This window comes from Rutidosis leptorrhynchoides, chromosome 3, assembly GCF_046630445.1.
Source record: "Rutidosis leptorrhynchoides isolate AG116_Rl617_1_P2 chromosome 3, CSIRO_AGI_Rlap_v1, whole genome shotgun sequence".
NCBI classification, from domain to species: Eukaryota; Viridiplantae; Streptophyta; class Magnoliopsida; order Asterales; family Asteraceae; genus Rutidosis; species Rutidosis leptorrhynchoides.
Window position 1 is genome coordinate 422630501 of NC_092335.1, and position 17879 is coordinate 422648379.

General features: G+C 37.0%; 1 protein-coding gene across 1 annotated transcript; it reads left to right on the top strand.

The window, feature by feature from the left end:
* The first annotated feature begins 4400 nt into the window (after window positions 1-4400).
* LOC139901437 (uncharacterized) lies at window positions 4401-5432 on the top strand. Its single transcript, XM_071884152.1, has one exon. It carries the CDS (start codon window positions 4401-4403, stop codon window positions 5430-5432), a length of 1032 nt encoding a protein of 343 aa, XP_071740253.1.
* Window positions 5433-17879: the final 12447 nt, after the last annotated feature.

Genomic DNA, 17879 nt, shown 5'->3' on the forward strand with positions numbered 1-17879 from the left:
AAATTTTGATTTGACACTTTAACACCCTATTTTGGGGGGTCGATTTTAATTTTTGAACAAAGTGTAAGGGGCGTTTATGGTGTTACTTAAAAGAAAGGGGAAAAAAGGGTGAAAAGAAGAAAACGCCTTTTTTACTATTCATAATCTGTGTCTAATAGATAGTATATTATAAAATACTAATACTAATGTTACCATCATATGACCTCCCCTGCCGACCTCACCTCAACCATGAAAATTTTAACGTATCGTTTCAACCAATTAACCGTCTGCACGTCATCACATCATGACTCCCCTACATCTTTTACCCATTTTGGCTTTCAGTTAATCTGCTCCGTGGATTAAGACTAAATCTAACGGAGCGTCACTTTTCCTCCGTCATCCCACTTGACAACGTGTTTGACGCCCTTGACGCCCCTAACGCGGCGTCAAAATTTGACGCCCGGGCCGTCAGTTGGATATTTGACAAAAGTGGTAAATTTGTTTCAGCCAATCAGATTTCGCCACATATTTTTATTTATTATTAATTAATATATTTTATACCTAATTACCAATAATATTTTACCACATCACCAATTCACAAATTTTACCCTCAAATTTGATATTCCCTTTTATTTAACTTTATCTCTTTATCTTGCCACATCACCAAAAAGTACATCATTTGCCTTTAACGTCACCGTCACGGTTAGAAACAATCTAACATACCATGGAAATTGGAAAATCGTATCGTATTGCAGAATCTTAAATGGTATCGTATCATATATTTGTATCATTTGAATTGAGGTCCACACTAGCTACCATGTGGTGGTGTGGTAGATGATAGATGTCCAAACTTACGAGAAGCTGTGGGATGATGTTGGAAATGTATGATCCATTTGGTTGGCGTTGTTACATGTGTCGGAAAATGTTTGGAAGTTGTGTTATGGTGGGACCTAAGTATTAGAAAATAGCAGACAACAATGGATTCATATGGTTACTGTGTGAAGACTGCACTCTGCATAGAATAATAGGGATTTGTGTACAAGTAAAATTAACCCCACTTTAAAACTTACTGTGGTCCCATGTGTAGGTTATTTGATTCATGCCTCAACATATATTATTTTTCAGTTAGTACGGATTATTATAAGTAATACTACCCCATAATTCATTCAGCTTATTAACATTTTGTCATTTTTTTTTAACATTCTTGAACTTTATAAAGGATTTTTATATTAGAAATATTGACTAAAATACACTTTCATAAAAATAAAAGATGTTATAAGAAAATACACTTTTTATACACGAAATTGCAATCTCCGAGTTCCTCAAGTTTTTAATTGAATTTTCGAATTCTTTTAATTGCATAATTTGACAATCCTAGTCACTCCGTTTACCTTCCGTGTAAATTGAGCGTTAACTCTTGACAAGTGCATTGCATGCGAGGGTAAATTCGTTTTTTTAATATTTTCTTCATTAAAAACGAGGGACTACCGGCGCAAATAATTTATATATTTTTAACTTGTAAATGTATAAAAATAAGAACACAAGTATATAATTATTTATAAATTTATATAAATATACATATACATTCACATATCAGATATATATCCTTATAAGTAGAAGTCGATGATGTGTTAGCAATTAGCTTTTCATTTTAAATTTTGATGTAATTCATTTCTCACTAGAATCTGTAATCATCCGACTATCAAGTTCGATCTTCAATTCCGTAATCAATTATCAAACTCGTTCTTCAATTAAGTTTATAGATTGATTATTCTGTTTTCTTTCGATACGCAATTGAATCAGGAAGACCATAACAATTGGTCCAATTAGACCAATTTGCTGGCCAACCTTGACCCAAATTATGAAATTCGATTGCTTTAAAACAATTTGATTGAGCTACGATGGTGACATCCACAAAAAGTTGTTCGTAGATGATAGCGTGAGAGAATACCTGACCGAATCCATTAATTCGTTTCTAACTGAGGTGAACCAAACGATGGCTACAAAAATTAAGATTGATTGTCTTGGTCAAGAGTTCTTAATATAAATTCAATGGGAGATGGTAACACTATTAAAACTTAATAATCAATGAAAATCGTAGTATCAAGAAACTAAATTTAAACACTTTAGAATGGAGAGAGAGTGTGTGAGAGAGAAAACGAAGAGAGAGAGGGTGAGAGGCAATTTTCTTCACCGGGCAAACACGGTAAACTCGCGAGAAGGATTCAATGGCAGGCTACAAGATCGATTAATAAGGCTTTTCGGAATGCATTTGACTTCGTTCATGTTTTTCAATTTCCCCGAGAGCTGGAAGATGACGGATCTGTGGAAGGTATTCAAACAACACGGCGACATCAGAGATGTTTACATGGCTGGAAAACGATTAAGGGGTGGCGAAAGATTCGCATTTGCAAGATTTAAGAATGTTGGGGACCCTGATGCAATGTTAAAGTCACTTTCCAAGATCAACTTCGATGGCAATCCTATCAAGGTGTTTAAGGCCTATGAGAGGCGAGATAGACAGGAAGGTGGCATGTTTGATGGTAAGAAATGGGCAGAAGTTAGGAGTCACAGGGATAATCCCATTCCAAATAACAACTTTAGGGATCAACGAAGATATAGCACGGTTGTTGGGAATCATAAGAGTGACTTAAGGGATTTTTTGAACGGAAAGGATAAGAGATATGAAGGGGACCTGAGGGATAAACTAAATGGTTTTCATCGCAGCAATCAACATACATCAAAGGTCGATCATGCTAGCAGAAGAAGGATTATTGTAAAAGAAGTTGACAAGGTAAAGATTAGCACTAAGAGGTCAATCCTGGGTGTTCTAAAGGATTGGAAAATAATTACGCAAATCATACATCTCAGTCGGGCAGAGGGTATGCTTAATTGTGATATTAAGTATTTAGGCGGCCTGGAAGTCTTGTGGACCTTCATGTCCACTGTCGAAGCAGTTCAAGTTCTAGATAATAAAGATCATGCCTTGCATAAATGGTGCCACAATGCTCAACTATTAGGGTCAAGTAACCTTTCTTCTAAAAGGTTAGCATGGATTAGAATACGTGGCGTGCCAGCAACATGCTGGAAGGATTCGGTTTTCAGATCTATTGCTATGTCCTGGGGTGATGTACTTGAAACTGAAAACTGCAATTTGGATTACGGGGACCAAAATCTTGTATTTGGTAGAGTGTTAATCCACACCCGCCATCTCAAAAACATCGAAGAATATGTCAGTCTTTTGGTTAACTCGTGTGATGTTCATGCTTATGTCTATGAGGAGAACTCTTTAATTAGTATGGAGATGGATCAAGCGGATGGTCCATCTGAGGATAGGGATAATTATTCAACAAAATCAAAACAAGATGAAGATGAGGAGTTCGTGGAAGATACTTTTAACTTATATGAGGATGATGAGGATGCAGAGGATGAGGATGATGACTGTTCAGATTCCTACGATTCGGACTTTGAAGCAATTCCAGAAACCAGTGATCAAATACTTTCCGGCAACAACTCCGGCAAGGTGGATGCTAATGAAGAAGTTGAAGAATCTGGTTTTCTTGGAGTAAAGGAACTCTTTGAAGAAAACAAAACCGTTAGTGGTGTCTGCAAAAAGTGGACAATCATGTTCCCAAATTCCCTACTCATAATTGCCCTTGCACGCCGTCCACTTCTCCAACCAACTTTTCTGTTTCCAATAATAAAGGTGGCTCGTTTAACTCAGATGGGGTAGATAAGGGTTTGAGATCTAGTAAAATCCCAACTACTGGGCCTAGGCTTAATGAACACTTGGACCAGGAGAGCCCAACTTGTACTTTGAAAAATAAAAGTGGCGATGGGCTTGGTGTATTGAGCGATCAGGGCAGTAATGGACCATCATGTGACGTTTTGTGCTCGAATAACAACAGCCCAAGCAATAAACATGTGGTGCCCAGTTTTAATCTGAATGATTCTGCTCCTGCCCCCAATATTGTCAATCAATCGGTGGAGGATAATCTTTCTTGTTCCAATCGAAGAAAAAACAAGCCAAAATCACAATCTTCACATCGAAGTAAAAATGGATCCAAGGATATTGAAAGAAGACCATCCAAACCAACCTCCAAAGGTGATTCAAAAGGGAGAAAAGAAAATTTGGTGGAACAAAAAGGGAAAAGATGCTGCTGGTCGAATATCAGGTGATGGAAATCAACCTCCAAATTAATGAATGTCAAGCGTTCCGCTAGATCAATTAAACCTGAAGACAAACCTCTACGATCTAAATGCTCATCGTGTGCTGCAAATTCAAGTTACTCAGGTACCCATTCTGATTTTAATTCGTATAAACATAACGTTGATAGCACTTGCAATACGGTTAACTCGGCGGCTGTTCGTGAATGCGGTAAAAAGATTGGGTTAAAATGGAAGGAGACGATCCCACATCAATGATTGAATTAGACCTTTGTCGTAATTATATTGTTCTCATGAAGATTGTCTCTCTTAATATACGGGGTTTTGGTTTAGGGGGAAAAGTTGGCAAATTTGGATGGGTTAAAAGGTTAATCGCTAAAGAAAAACCGACTTTTCTTGCAATTCAAGAATCGAGGCTCAAACTAGTGGTGGATAAATGGATATGCTCATTATGGGGTTCTCCTGATTTCGAGTTTATCCAAAGAGAAAAGGTAGGGAAAAGTGGTGGGCAATTGTTAGTTTGGGATAAGAATTGTTTTGAGGCTCTTGATGTGTTTAGAATTGATTGTGTCATTGGTATTCAGGGGGTTTGGAAACCTTCGGGGGATGCTGTCAACATTCTAAATATTTATGGCCCTCATGACGACGCTAAGAAGATTAAACTTTGGGATGAACTGTCGAAATTACTAGCTAATAGTAATGATGCTTGGATCTTGTGTGGGGATTTCAACGAAGTAAGAGAGGAGTCAGATAGGTTTAATTGTGATTTTCTTGAATATAGAGCTCGTAGATTCAATGAATTTATTGCAAATAATAGTCTGATCGAGATCCCATTGGGTGGTAGGAAATTCACGAGAGTTAGTGACGACGGGGTCAAGTTTAGCAAGTTAGATAGGTTCTTCGTTAGTGAAAAATGTCTTGACATTTGGAAGGATCTTGTGGGTAATATTTTGGAAAGGAAACACTCGGACCACTGTCCTATCTTGCTGAAAAATGAGAATTTAAATTTCGGCCCGAAGCCATTCAAAGTGTTTGATACTTGGTTTAACGAAGACGAGGCTGATCAGATTGTCAAGAACGCTTGGGAGAGGACTGTCCCGAAAACCTATCGTAAGGATCGAACCTTTATGAATAAGTTGAAGAATGTGAAATTCGCCTTGAAGGAATGGAGTTCAAAAAAAATTGGAGCTTTAGATGGCGAAATAGAAGCTAGTAGAAGTGTTGCTACTAATCTAGAGCTAAAGGCTGAAACAACAAACTTAAGTGAGGAAGAAAAACGTCAATAGAAAGAATCGAAGAAGATGTGGCTCGAAAAAGAAAAGACTATGACGGAGATGCTTAAACAAAAGGCACGGATTAAATGGTCGATTGAGGGAGATGAGAACACTAAATTTTTCCACGCCATAATCAACCGAAAACATAATAACAATAATCTAAAGGGGCTGTTGATAAACGGAAGCTGGAACAATTGTCCTCAAGATATAAAAGATGAAGTTCACCGACATTTCAGTATCCTCTTCAGCGAATCAAACTATAACAGACCTAGCATCGAAGATCTAGTCTACCCGTCACTTTCTGTTGAGAATGCTACAGCCCTTGAATCACTATTCGATGAAAGAGAAATTCGGGAAGCCGTTTTTTATTGTGGTAGCACAAAGGCGCCGGGGCCCGACGGTTTTAATATGGCCTTTCTTAAAAAATATTGGGAAACAATAAAAGCGGACCTTATCGAAGCAATAGCATGGTTTTAGGATTCATGCGAGTTCTCTAAAGGTTGCAACTCATCGTTCGTCACTCTTATTCCAAAGAAGCTTGAAACACGGGGACTTGGAGATTTCCGACCGATTAGTTTGATCGGATGTTACTACAAAATTGTCGCAAAGTTGCTATCAAACAGGCTTAGGAAAGTTATCCCGGGGTTGGTTAGGTCGGAACAAAGCGCATTTATTAAAGGGAGATATATTCTAGACGGTGCTCTAATAGTAAATGAGTGCATTGATTTCATGAAGAAAAATAAACAGAGGGGTATCCTTTTTAAGGTCGATTTCGAAAAAGCGTTCGATTGCGTTAACTGGAACTTCCTTCTAGATGTAATGAAGTGCATGGAATTTGGCGATAAGTGGATTAAATGGATACGCTCATGTTTAACCTCGGCAGCTATTTCTATTCTTGTAAACGGATCACCCACCCGAGAGTTTTCATTAGGGAAAGGCATCCGTCAAGGCGACACACTATCTCCTTTTCTTTTTATTATGGTTGCGGAAGGTCTAAATATTCCAATTAAAGCGGCTACGGAAAAAGGTTTCTACAAAGGCGTGGAAGTTGGCTCGGATAAAATACTAGTGACACATTTACAATATGCCGATTATCTTTTTGGGTGAATGGGGTAGATCAAATGCATCGAATATCCAAAATCTACTTGCATGCTTCGAGCTTGTGTCGGGATTAAAGGTGAACTTTCATAAGAGCTTTGTCTATGGCATAGGTGTAAGACAAGAGGAGATAACCCATATGGCATCCCAGTTAGGGTGTCAAGCGGGTTCCTTTCCTTTTACTTACCTCGGGATGCCCATAGGTGCAAAGATGTCTAAAGTAGATAGTTGGAACCCGGTGATTGACAAAGTAAAAGCAAGACTCTCGAATTGGAAAATGAGGACGTTGTCATTTGGTGGAAGATTAGTGCTTATCAAATCGGTTCTTAATAGTTTGCCATTGTATTATTTCTCGCTCTACCGTGCCCCATCGTGTGTTCTAAAATTGCTTGAGAGTGTGAGAAGAGTGTTCTTTTGGGGCGGGTCGGATTCGGGCTCTAAAATTCCTTTGGTTAAATGGGATAGGGTTGTCTCTTCTTACGACAACGGGGGGTTGAATATTGGACTTTTAAAACATAAAAATCTTGCCTTGCTAGGCAAGTGGTGGTGGAGGTTTAAAACCGAAACCGGGTCGTTGTGGGTCAAAATAATACGTAGCATTTATGGTCCGTGTGGTGCTTTGGGTTTAGACAACGAAACAATTCGTGGTTTAAGCCCGAGTACTTGGCGGAACATTGTTTTGGCAGGTGTCGCGATTGAAGACTTGAACATCGTTTTTAAAACTTCTTTTTGTAAATCTATTGGCGACGGTTCATCAACATCCTTTTGGGATGATGTTTGGATCGGAGGCGATAGATTGCGTCACCTTTTTCCCAGGTTATACAGGTTAGAGACATCAAAGGACGCACTAATTAAAGATCGTGTCGAACTATCTGCTGCTATTTGTGAAGACCAAGTTGCTGATGATCATACCGAGGCTGCTCGAGTACAACGGGTCGATATTTCTGCTGCTGCTGTTCATCTATCTGATTCTGCTGGAGTACAACAGGTCATTTTCTCTCCTGCTGCTGTTCGTCTTTCTGACTCTGCGGAAGGAATACATCAGCCACCTGTCTCGGCTTCCCATGTTGCTTCAAATAGTCCTGCTGCTCGTGTTAACCGTCCTAATACTTCTGTTATCTCCAACTTAAAATGGGGGTGGTCTAGATCACCTTTCGGGCGAACTCAAGGTGAATTAGATGAACTCTCAAAATTAATTATGTCATTTGAATTTAATTGCAATGCCAAAGATTGTTGGAAGTGGTCGTTAGCCTCGGATGGATTTCTTACTGTTAAAAGATTGTCTTGGATTATTGAGGATGCTAGTCATTTAGGTACAAACTCTTCTTTTGAAACTATGCGGAATAAATTAGTACCAAAAAAAGTGGAAGTTATGGTTTGGCGTGCTATTCAAAAACGCATCCCCGTCATGCTTGAACTAGACAAAAGGGGGGTAGATTTAAATAGCGTTAGATGCCCGCTTTGTGACGAGGACCTAGAGTCGGTTGATCACTCCCTAATCTTTTGCAAACATGTGTTGGAAATTTGGGATCGTGTGTATACTTGGTGGGGCTTTGGTAATATGAGTAACTTAAGTTTGAACGAGATTGGTAGGGGCAACAACATTTCGACATCAATGACGAGTTCGGGTAGAGCGATTTGGCAAGCGGTCGAATGGGTGTGCATCTACTTAATTTGGAAAAATAGGAACAATTGGGTATTTCGTGGTAAAAAATGGAATCCTTCGATGGCCTTAGACGAAATACAAATAAAATCCTATGAATGGATTTCAAGAAGATCTAGAGGTCGAAGACTTGATTGGTTATCTTGGGTCAACGATCCTAGCGTGTACCTGAGTTAAATTTTTGTCGGGGAAGTTGCTCTCTTTGCAAATTAGCTTTGTGTATTCGTATTGTAAACTCTTGTTTGGGTTCCTTTGGTTCCCCTCTTGTAACCGTGCGTTTTCTAATAAAGTTGCTTTTCCAAAAAAAAAAAAAAAAAACTTAATAATCATGTACACAAGATGGTACGCTTAAGGGTTCGATCAGTTATAAACTTTGATGTCCGGTGTGGGTCAATCAATAATCCCGGACGTGCTGAATACGAGTTTGAAAATACATAATGCAGAAAAGGTTATTAGTTTTATTCACCATATGGTTATATACTGTATATGGGGATTTGAATATGTATATTATGGAAAATTGTTGGAAAAATAATCTGATGAGTCAAAAACATTTTGCAGGTTTTTAGAGTCTGAAGTTGTAGAGTCTGAAGTTGCAGATTCTGATGTTTGGTGAAGTCAAAGTTTTTGGTTTTCTTGATGGCTAAGATAAGGAGGATTTTGGAGATATGTTTATATTTTAAGAAGATATGTTTTGATTTGATTTTATCTCCAGAGGATAAACTCTAGAATTGATTTCGAATATTTGTTTAAGTTTAAGTTTATCTTTTCCTTAATTTTAGTCAAGTTGTTTAGGAAACCAAATCCCTAGATTTGGTGTTAAACTGTATAAATAGGGGTGAACGGTTTACTTCATAATGTACCTTTTGCACGATTAACATTGTCTTTCATATATCTTCATATCGTGTTCTCTCAATTACTGTTCTTATAATTCATATTTATTATTCAATTGAGAGTCTGGTGTTCATAGTTCAATTACTGTGAACTAATAACTGGTATCAGAGCGGGAAAGGTGTAAATCCTATCTCGGTGATCTTTAAAACGATCCATATTTTTCTTATCAGTACTATTACTACTCCAGATATGGCTGTAATTGAAAGGGATGGTGGTTCTAGCAAGTTTGAGGAAGATCTGAAAGCTGTTGAGAAGATGGATAAAGACTCTACTTGCAATAAAGCTTCTGCCTATAAGGTACAAAACTTTGTGAATTATCTTGATAATGAAAAAGTGAGAATGTTTCAGTACTTGTTGCTTGACTTTAAGTGGTGTTTAGAAGATATTGATAGGTTAAGAACACAAATTTTTGATCTTAAAAATGTCATCAAAGACAAAGATGCTGAAATTAAAGACTTAAAAAAATGTGAGGTTGAACTTGACACCTATAAAATGGCATACACAGAAGAAACTAAAAGATTAAATATTGAATTAGGAAGATCAATTAAAAGGTCAAAACATTATGAATCAATTTGTAAATCCTGGTGTGTATCTTCCAAAAAGAATTCTGATGCTATTGCCAAACAAATTCCAAATGATGTCAAAGCTATACTAGGTGAAAACTACATATTAAATAATAATGTGGAAGTTGATCCAAGTGTATTTAAACCTGACATTTTACCAAACACATTTGTAAAATTTGATGGTGACAAAAAGATTTTAACTAATGCTTTTGTAAGATCTTTAGATCCTGTTGAACCTTCTAAGACTATAATACTTGAAAGCATAAATCCACTAGAGTCTGAACTTTTGAAACCTTCAGACTCTAATAGTTTAGTCTCTCAAAATAATAGTGTATGTTCTGACCTAGAGTCTGACACCCAAGAGTCAAGTTGCAAGAGCAATTCTGAATCATCCTCTGTCACTGACACTTGTCCAGATCCAAAAAGGTTAACTAAAAGAAGGTCAAAGTCAAAACAAGCTAAGACTATTCAAAAACTCAAAAGGAAAATTTCAAAACTCAATGAAAAAATCAAGAGTCAAGAAAAACCTTCAGTTAAGAGAACATTTTGTTTTCCTAATAAAATTGAGAAAGAATGGAAACCCAAAGTTTGTGAAAATAAAAGTGTCTTGAAATCTATTAAGGACAAGTTGATTTGGATTGGGAACAAAGCTTTTGTTTGGAGAGTGAAGGGTACTCCAATTGAACCCACTGAAAAGTGGGTTCCCCTTAAAAACTAATCATTTTTCTTTGTTTGTGTCTTGTGTAGCAGGGTAGTATGTGGTATCTGGATAGTGGCTGCTCAAGACACATGACTGGATGCAAAGAGCATCTTGTAGGGTTTGTTGAAGAAAAAGGTCCTTCTGTAAGATATGGTGATAATTCTATTGCAAAGACTATTGGTTATGGTACTGTTAAAGCAGGAAGTGTTTCATTTAAGAAAGTTTCTTTAGTTGAAGTGTTGAAGCATAATCTGCTAAGTGTGAGTCAGATTGCTGATGAAGAATGTGAGATTAGAATAAGAAATAAAGCTGGTATTATTTATGATCCAAAAGGAAGGCCAACACTTGTAGCCTGGAGAGTTCAAAATGTGTATATGCTGGATCTAGATTCTGTTGATGTTGGAATTGAAACATGTCTGTATTCTCAGACCGTTCCTGAACTTAATTGGCTCTGGCACAAAATGTTATCTCATCTCAATTTCAAAAACATTAATGAGCTTTCCAAAAAGAAGCTTGTAAGAGGTCTGCCTCAACAGCCTTTCAAGAAAGATAAGCCTTGTTCTGCTTGTATTATGGGTAAACAGATCAAAACAAAGTTTCCCTCAAAAACCCTAGCTACTATTAGTGATCCACTTCATATGCTACACATGGATCTGTTTGGTCCAATGAACACTAGTAGTCTGGGTGGGAAAAGATATACTCTGGTAATTGTTGATGAGTATTCTAGGTTTACTTGGGTTATTTTCTTAGCTGCAAAAAGTGATGCTCCTGAAGAAATCATCAATTTAATCAAGAGAGAGCAGGTTCAAAAAGGTATTCTTGTTAAACAATTAAGGAGTGATCATGGCACTGAGTTCAAAAATGTTACTTTAATTGACTTTTGTGAAGAGTCTGGAGTTGGTCAAAATTTCTCTGCTGTTAGAACTCCACAACAAAATGGAGTTGCTGAAAGAAGAAATAGAACACTTATCGAAGCAGCCAGAACTATGCTATGCCAATCAAATGTTGCACTCAGATTCTAGGCAGAAGCTGTTAATACAGCTTGTTATACTCAAAACAGGTCCTTGATTGTGAAGAAACATGGCAAAACTCCCTATGAGCTATATCATAAAAAGATACCTACTATTCATTACTTCCATGTATTTGGATGTAAGTGCTATATTTTGAATCAAAGAGATCAGCTTGAAAAGATGAGGCCAAAATCTGATGAAGGTGTGTTCATGGGATATTCTTCTGTATCTAAAGCTTATAGAGTATATAATCAGAGGAGAATGAAGATTGAAGAATCCATTAATGTTTCTTTTGATGAAAGTTCCATAGAAATGGATCAGTCATCCAGCTCTGAGCAATCTGCACTTGATAAATTGTCAAATTTAATTTCTGGAAACAGTGTTCAGACTCTGGATTCAGAGTCTGAGTCAGATGAACCTGATTTGTCTGGGTTGAAAAATGATTCTGCAGATAATTCTCATACAGAAGAAGTTCAACAAGAAGATGAGCCTGTTGTTATTCAAGAAGGTGATCAATCACCTAATAACACCTTGGTTCCTGTTGTTCCTATCAGAAAATCTTCTAGAAACATAGTTCCTCCAAAGCATCTTGAAGATTATGTTGTAGATCCTACTGGGTTGCCTAAACCTGGTTCTTCTCAGACACCTGTGTCTGACTTTGCCATTGCAAACTATTATTTCTTTTCTAATTTTCTTTCACTCATTGAACCCAAAGAAGTAGATGAAGCATTGGCTGACAATGATTGGGTTGAAGCTATGACTGAAGAGTTGACAGAGTTTGAAAGGAATGATGTATGGGAGTTGGTTCCAAAACCTGATGGTAAAACTGCAATTGGTACTAAATGGGTTTACAGAAACAAGGTTGACAAAGATGGTATTGTGGTTAGGAATAAAGCAAGGTTAGTGGCTCAAGGGTTTAGACTATGATGAGACATTTGCTCCTGTTGCTAGAATTGAAGCTATTAGATTGTTTCTGGCATATGCTTCAGATAAAGATTTTGTGGTGTTCCAAATGGAGGTAAAGAGTGCTTTTCTAAATGGTAAATTGCAAGAAGAGGTTTATGTGAAGCAACCTCCTGGTTTCAAGAGTAAGAAGTTTCCCAAGCATGTCTTCAAGTTGAAGAAAGCTTTGTATGGTCTGAAGCAAACTCCCAGAGCCTGGTATGATACTTTGTCAACATTTCTTCTAGAAAAGAAATTTTCTAGAGGGGCTATTGACAAAACTTTATTCATCAAAAAGGAGAAAGGTGATGTGTTACATGTTCAAATTTATATTGATGACATTATTTTTGGGTGTACTAATCCACTTTTGAGAAAATGGTTTTCAGACATAATGTCTAAAGAATATAGAATGAGTAATTTATGTATTCTAAACTATTTTCTTGGACTACAAATAAAGCAGAGTCATGAGGGTATTTTTATTAACCAAAGTAATTACATTTCTGATATGTTAACTAAATATGGTTTTAAAAATGGCTCCTCTTTAAGAACTCCAATGAGTGTTTCTGAAAAACTTGATAAAGATGAGTCTGGAAAACCCACTTGTCAATCAACCTATAGAGGTATGATTGGATCTTTGTTATATTTAACTGCTAGTAGACCTGATATAATGTTTGCTACATGTATGTGTGCACGTTATCAGTCAGATCCTAAGGAGTCTCATTATAAAGTTGTGAAAAGAATTTTTAGGTACTTAAAAGGTACCGCTAACCTGGGTCTTTGGTATGCTAAAGACTCAGGGTTTGATCTAATTGGTTACACAGATGCAGACTATGCAGGTTGTAAGTTAGATAGAAAAAGCACTTCTGGTGGATGTCAATTGCTAGGTGGAAAATTGGTCAGCTGGACTAGCAAAAAGCAGAATTCTGTGGCCACGTCCACAGCAGAAGCTGAATATGTTGCTGTAGGAAGTTGTTGTGCTCAATTACTATGGATGCAACATCAACTTTTGGATTTTGGGTTAACATTGACCAAAACTCCAATAATGTGTGATAATGAGAGTGTTATTGCTATTACTGAGAATCCAGTGTTTCACTCCAGAACCAAGCATATAGAGATCAGACATCATTTTATAAGAGATTGTGTTGAGAAGGGCAAAGTGGTCTTGAAGCATATTGGTACTAAAGATCAACTAGCAGATATTTTTACTAAAGCACTTCCTGAAAAAAGGCATTTTTATCTTCTTGAACAACTTGGGATGTTAAATCCATCTGTTGAAATGTTGTCAAGTGAAGATACTCTCTAAATTGTTGTTGTCAAAAAAAAAAAAAAAAAAAAAAAAAAAAAGAGTGTGGATTACGTTGTTTTCAGAGTCTGGGTAACATCAAATTATTCAGAGTCTGAAAAGATTTACTCTCCTAGTGTATTTTTGGTGTATATTTGTTTCCTTATTTAATTCTTAAAATATCTCTTTTCTTTAGTAAAAAGGGTTATTTTACAAGGGGGTAATCGGTAATTTATTTTGAGGGTTAAAAATAACTTTTTGAAATTTTGTCAGGATATAAATATCCCTCCTCTTCAAATCGAGTTTTATTCAAACCCTAATCCCTCTTTCGATCATCATCTTCAAAATTCCCTCAGTTTTTTTCAGAGTTCAATCTATTCACGAAGCTAAATGGCAAGATCAAAGTACATTCCATTCGTTCTAGTTTCTACTGCTAACATGGTTCGTGCTACAGAGATCAAGGGGAACAAGGATGTTATGGTTTCAGCTAATAACAGAGTTGCATGTGATTCGATTCCAGAGAATTTTGCTAATGAAGGCTATGAAGAGTTGATTCAGTTTATGCACAATCATCCTCTAAAGGATGCTTTCTTTAAAACGACAACTATGTTTCCAGAGTTGCTTGCAGAATTTTGGTATACCTGTGTTGGAGACAGGGAAGCACGAACAATCACTGGTACATATCGCAATGGTAACAATACTTTGGTTCTTACTGAGAAAACACCTAGGGATCATAATGTTCCATTTATAAGGCTTTTGAGTCTAATGATTTGACAAGCTATGCATCCAGATTTGTATGATGGTCTAAAGGTGTTAAGAGTGTATGAGTATACAGCTTTTCCTGAATGCAGTTCAAGAATGTTTCATAGCCATATCAACAATGATAATGAAGTTGCTCTCACTCCAGTAATGATGCAATGGGTCAACATTGGTCAAGCTAATCAACATATAGCTCCTGAGCAATCAGGATCTGCAGGGGCATCTCCTTCATGGTCTGAGCAATCAGGGTCTGTAGGAGATCACAACAATGATCAACCAATCATAGAGTCCGAGCAATCAGATTCTACCCCCCAGTCACTCCACCCCATGTTGTTCAACAATTTGAGCAGGCTAAAGGTATGAATGAGAAACACCAACTTATTTCTAACCAACCTTCTCCCACTGCTACTGAACAAAATCTCCACACAACCAACCTTATGAGCTCACCAACTCATATTGAGAATGTTCCCATACTTGAAAACTTAGTTGATTTAGCACCCATGGATTCACATAAAAAATTCATTAGGCAAGGTGCTACCAGTACAACTCCATCACCTCTGCTAGAGGTTGGTGAGAAGAGTACTTTGACCCAACCAGAACCTGCTAGGATAGTGAGCTTGGATTCCCACATTACAGTTGCTGAGAAAACCCCCTCAGTTAACTTAAATCAAGAAGTCCCAATCCTGGACTCATCAAACCAAATCCAAAATCCATCTTCAATGGCCAAACCTACAATTACCCCAGACACAAGTCTGCCACTTTTCCCTCCAGATGTTCCATCCTTACACTTGCTTGCACAGGCTGCCAATGTGTCATCCATGTCACAGGATGAAATACAGGTCTCAAACCCTTCTATGTCCAGGGATCACCCTACTTATCACCAGGAAGGTTGTGAGGACATGCAAACTTTACCTCTAAACATTGGCTCCATTTCACAGGCTGAGGCACCAGTCAATGTGGTTGGCCTGCATCAGGCTTTGACTACTTTGACTAAGAAGTTTGATGACAAACTTTTGGGTGTGCAGTCTCAATTTAATAAAACTAATCTTCACTTGAATAATAATTTTGTTTCTAAACATGAATTGATGGAGGTCAGGAGGATGGTAGGGGATATGCAGGGTTTTGGTAGTTCTAATGATCTAGTGGGTGTAACAGATATTGGTGATAGATTGAATGCTTTAGAGAAGAGGTTGGAAGGTGTTGATGAAATCAAGCAATGTTTTACAGGTTTTGCTTCTGATGTTAAGACACTCCAAGAACAACAAGCTGAGATTTGGAAGTTTTTGTCTACTCTCTCTGTGGATGATGTCAAAAAGGGGGAGAAAAGGAAAAGGTTAGATGGTGAAGGCATTGAGGGGGAGTCACCAAAGAAAGCTCAGGTTGAGGGGGAGCAACAGATTCAGGGGGAGGATGCTGATAGAGTTGAAACTCAAGTGATTATTTGTGATGATACTCAAATAGTTGAAACTCAGGTGGTTGCTAGTCATACTCAAACAGATGGTGTTCAAACAGGTGGTGTTGGTAATGATCAGGAGAATGCTACTGTTGTTGCTGCTATGCAAGATAAGTTAAGGGTTCAGATGCATAAAAGATTTAAATTCAGAAGGTATGCAGGGGATGTGGTCAAGGTTGAGATTGATAAATCAGAGCTTGAAGGTGTAACTTTGTTGTTAACTATGACACATTTTTCTAATAGGAGGTTAAGAGTTAAGTTGAACCAAATTGTTCGTTTAGGGTTCTGTGAATGGAAAGGGTTAGCTGTGTGTATCCAGGAGTGTGCATATGATTAAGCTATAGTACAAGAAGTATTGAAGAGGGTATCTAGTTTGGTACACTTTGTATTTGAAGAAGGGTTTATAAGTTTTAAGGATTATGAGATATTTTGTGGGATGTTTGATCAAGAAATGAAGGAGAGGAGGGTTAAGGGTCATGTAGAGAGGTATGCTGTTCCAGAGCATTTAGAATTTGTTGATGAAAGGTATATTGAGTATTTAGATGCTTTAATGTTCAAAACAAATGGAAATCAAAGGATGATGGTGAGAGTTGAGCAGTTTGAAGGAGCTAGTATTGAGTTGTTGATTGGTTTGTTGACTAGGTGTGTGAAAGAGCAGACTTATCCTTTCAGAGTTAAATTGGTGAATCACTTGTATAGTAAACTTCCCATGTTGAAGAAAATTAAGTATATGAAGAGCAAGTGCAGGTTGATTGAAAGAGAGTTTGCAGAGTTGAACAAGTAGATGGACATGTGGTTTTGACATCATCAGATAGGGGGAGATTGTTGGAAAAATAATCTGATGAGTCAAAAACATTTTGCAGGTTTTTAGAGTCTGAAGTTGTAGAGTCTGAAGTTGCAGACTCTGATGTTTGGTGAAGTCAACGTTTTTGGTTTTCTTGATGGCTAAGATAAGGAGGATTTTGGAGATATGTTTATATTTTAAGAAGATATGTTTTGATTTGATTTTATCTCCAGAGGATAAACTCTAGAATTGATTTCGAATATTTGTTTAAGTTTAAGTTTATCTTTTCCTTAATTTTAGTTAAGTTGTTTAGGAAACCAAATCCCTAGATTTGGTGTTAAACTGTATAAATAGGGGTGAACGGTTTACTTCATAATGTACCTTTTGCACGATTAACATTGTCTTTCATATATCTTCATATCGTGTTCTCTCAATTATTGTTCTTATAATTCATATTTATTATTCAATTGAGAGTCTGGTGTTCATAGTTCAATTATTGTGAACTTATAAAAATATAGCTTGACTTTATATGACTGCAAAAGAATATGCTGGAGCAATTGTTCTTGCAAAGCCTATACGTATGCAACTGAAATTAGTGATTTGGGTTGTGTTTTGATGATCAACTTAACTTAATGTTTTTAGAATGATAAGGAGGCTCAATTACTAGATTTAAATTGTATGGGTGATATTTGTAAATTTTTTGGATCTGGGACATCTGAAATTGGTGTAAAATTTATTGATTTTTCTATATTCTTGACAAGAATGATGATGAAAGAGTGTGTTTGGATCTGAAATGGCGTGTTTGGATCCTGGTTTTGGATCTGAAAGGGTGCGTTTAGATCTGAAGGGTGTGTTTGGATTTCAAAGGGTGTGTTTGGAGTTCTAGAATTGAAGATGAAGTTGAAAAAGACAAATTTACCCTCACATGTCTTGCACATGACCATCATTAACGGATTTTTAATGGAATTTTGACTGATTGATGCTGATTGCCAAATTACGCAATTAAAAGGATTCAAAAATTCAATTAAACACTTGAGGGACTCGAATTGCAATTTAGTGTATAAGTGAAGGACCAATGGAGCAAAACAGTCTTTATAAAAGGTGATAAAACATTTTCTAAAAAAATTGCAATCTTACGCCCGTATTTGCCCATATATTGTAAAACGGGTGACATGGCTGGAGCTTGGAAAAAACATAAAGCTCAGTCACATGTAAGCAATTTTCCAAATGACGAATTTTCATAAGAAAAGGTCGAATGACAGACGAATGAGTGGTGTACAATTGCAGTCTTTTTAAAAATATATAGACAAAATT

Coding starts and splice junctions, on each gene's coding strand:
- LOC139901437 (XM_071884152.1), top strand. CDS start 4,401: ATGATTGAATTAGACCTTTGTCGTAATTATATTGTTCTCATGAAGATT.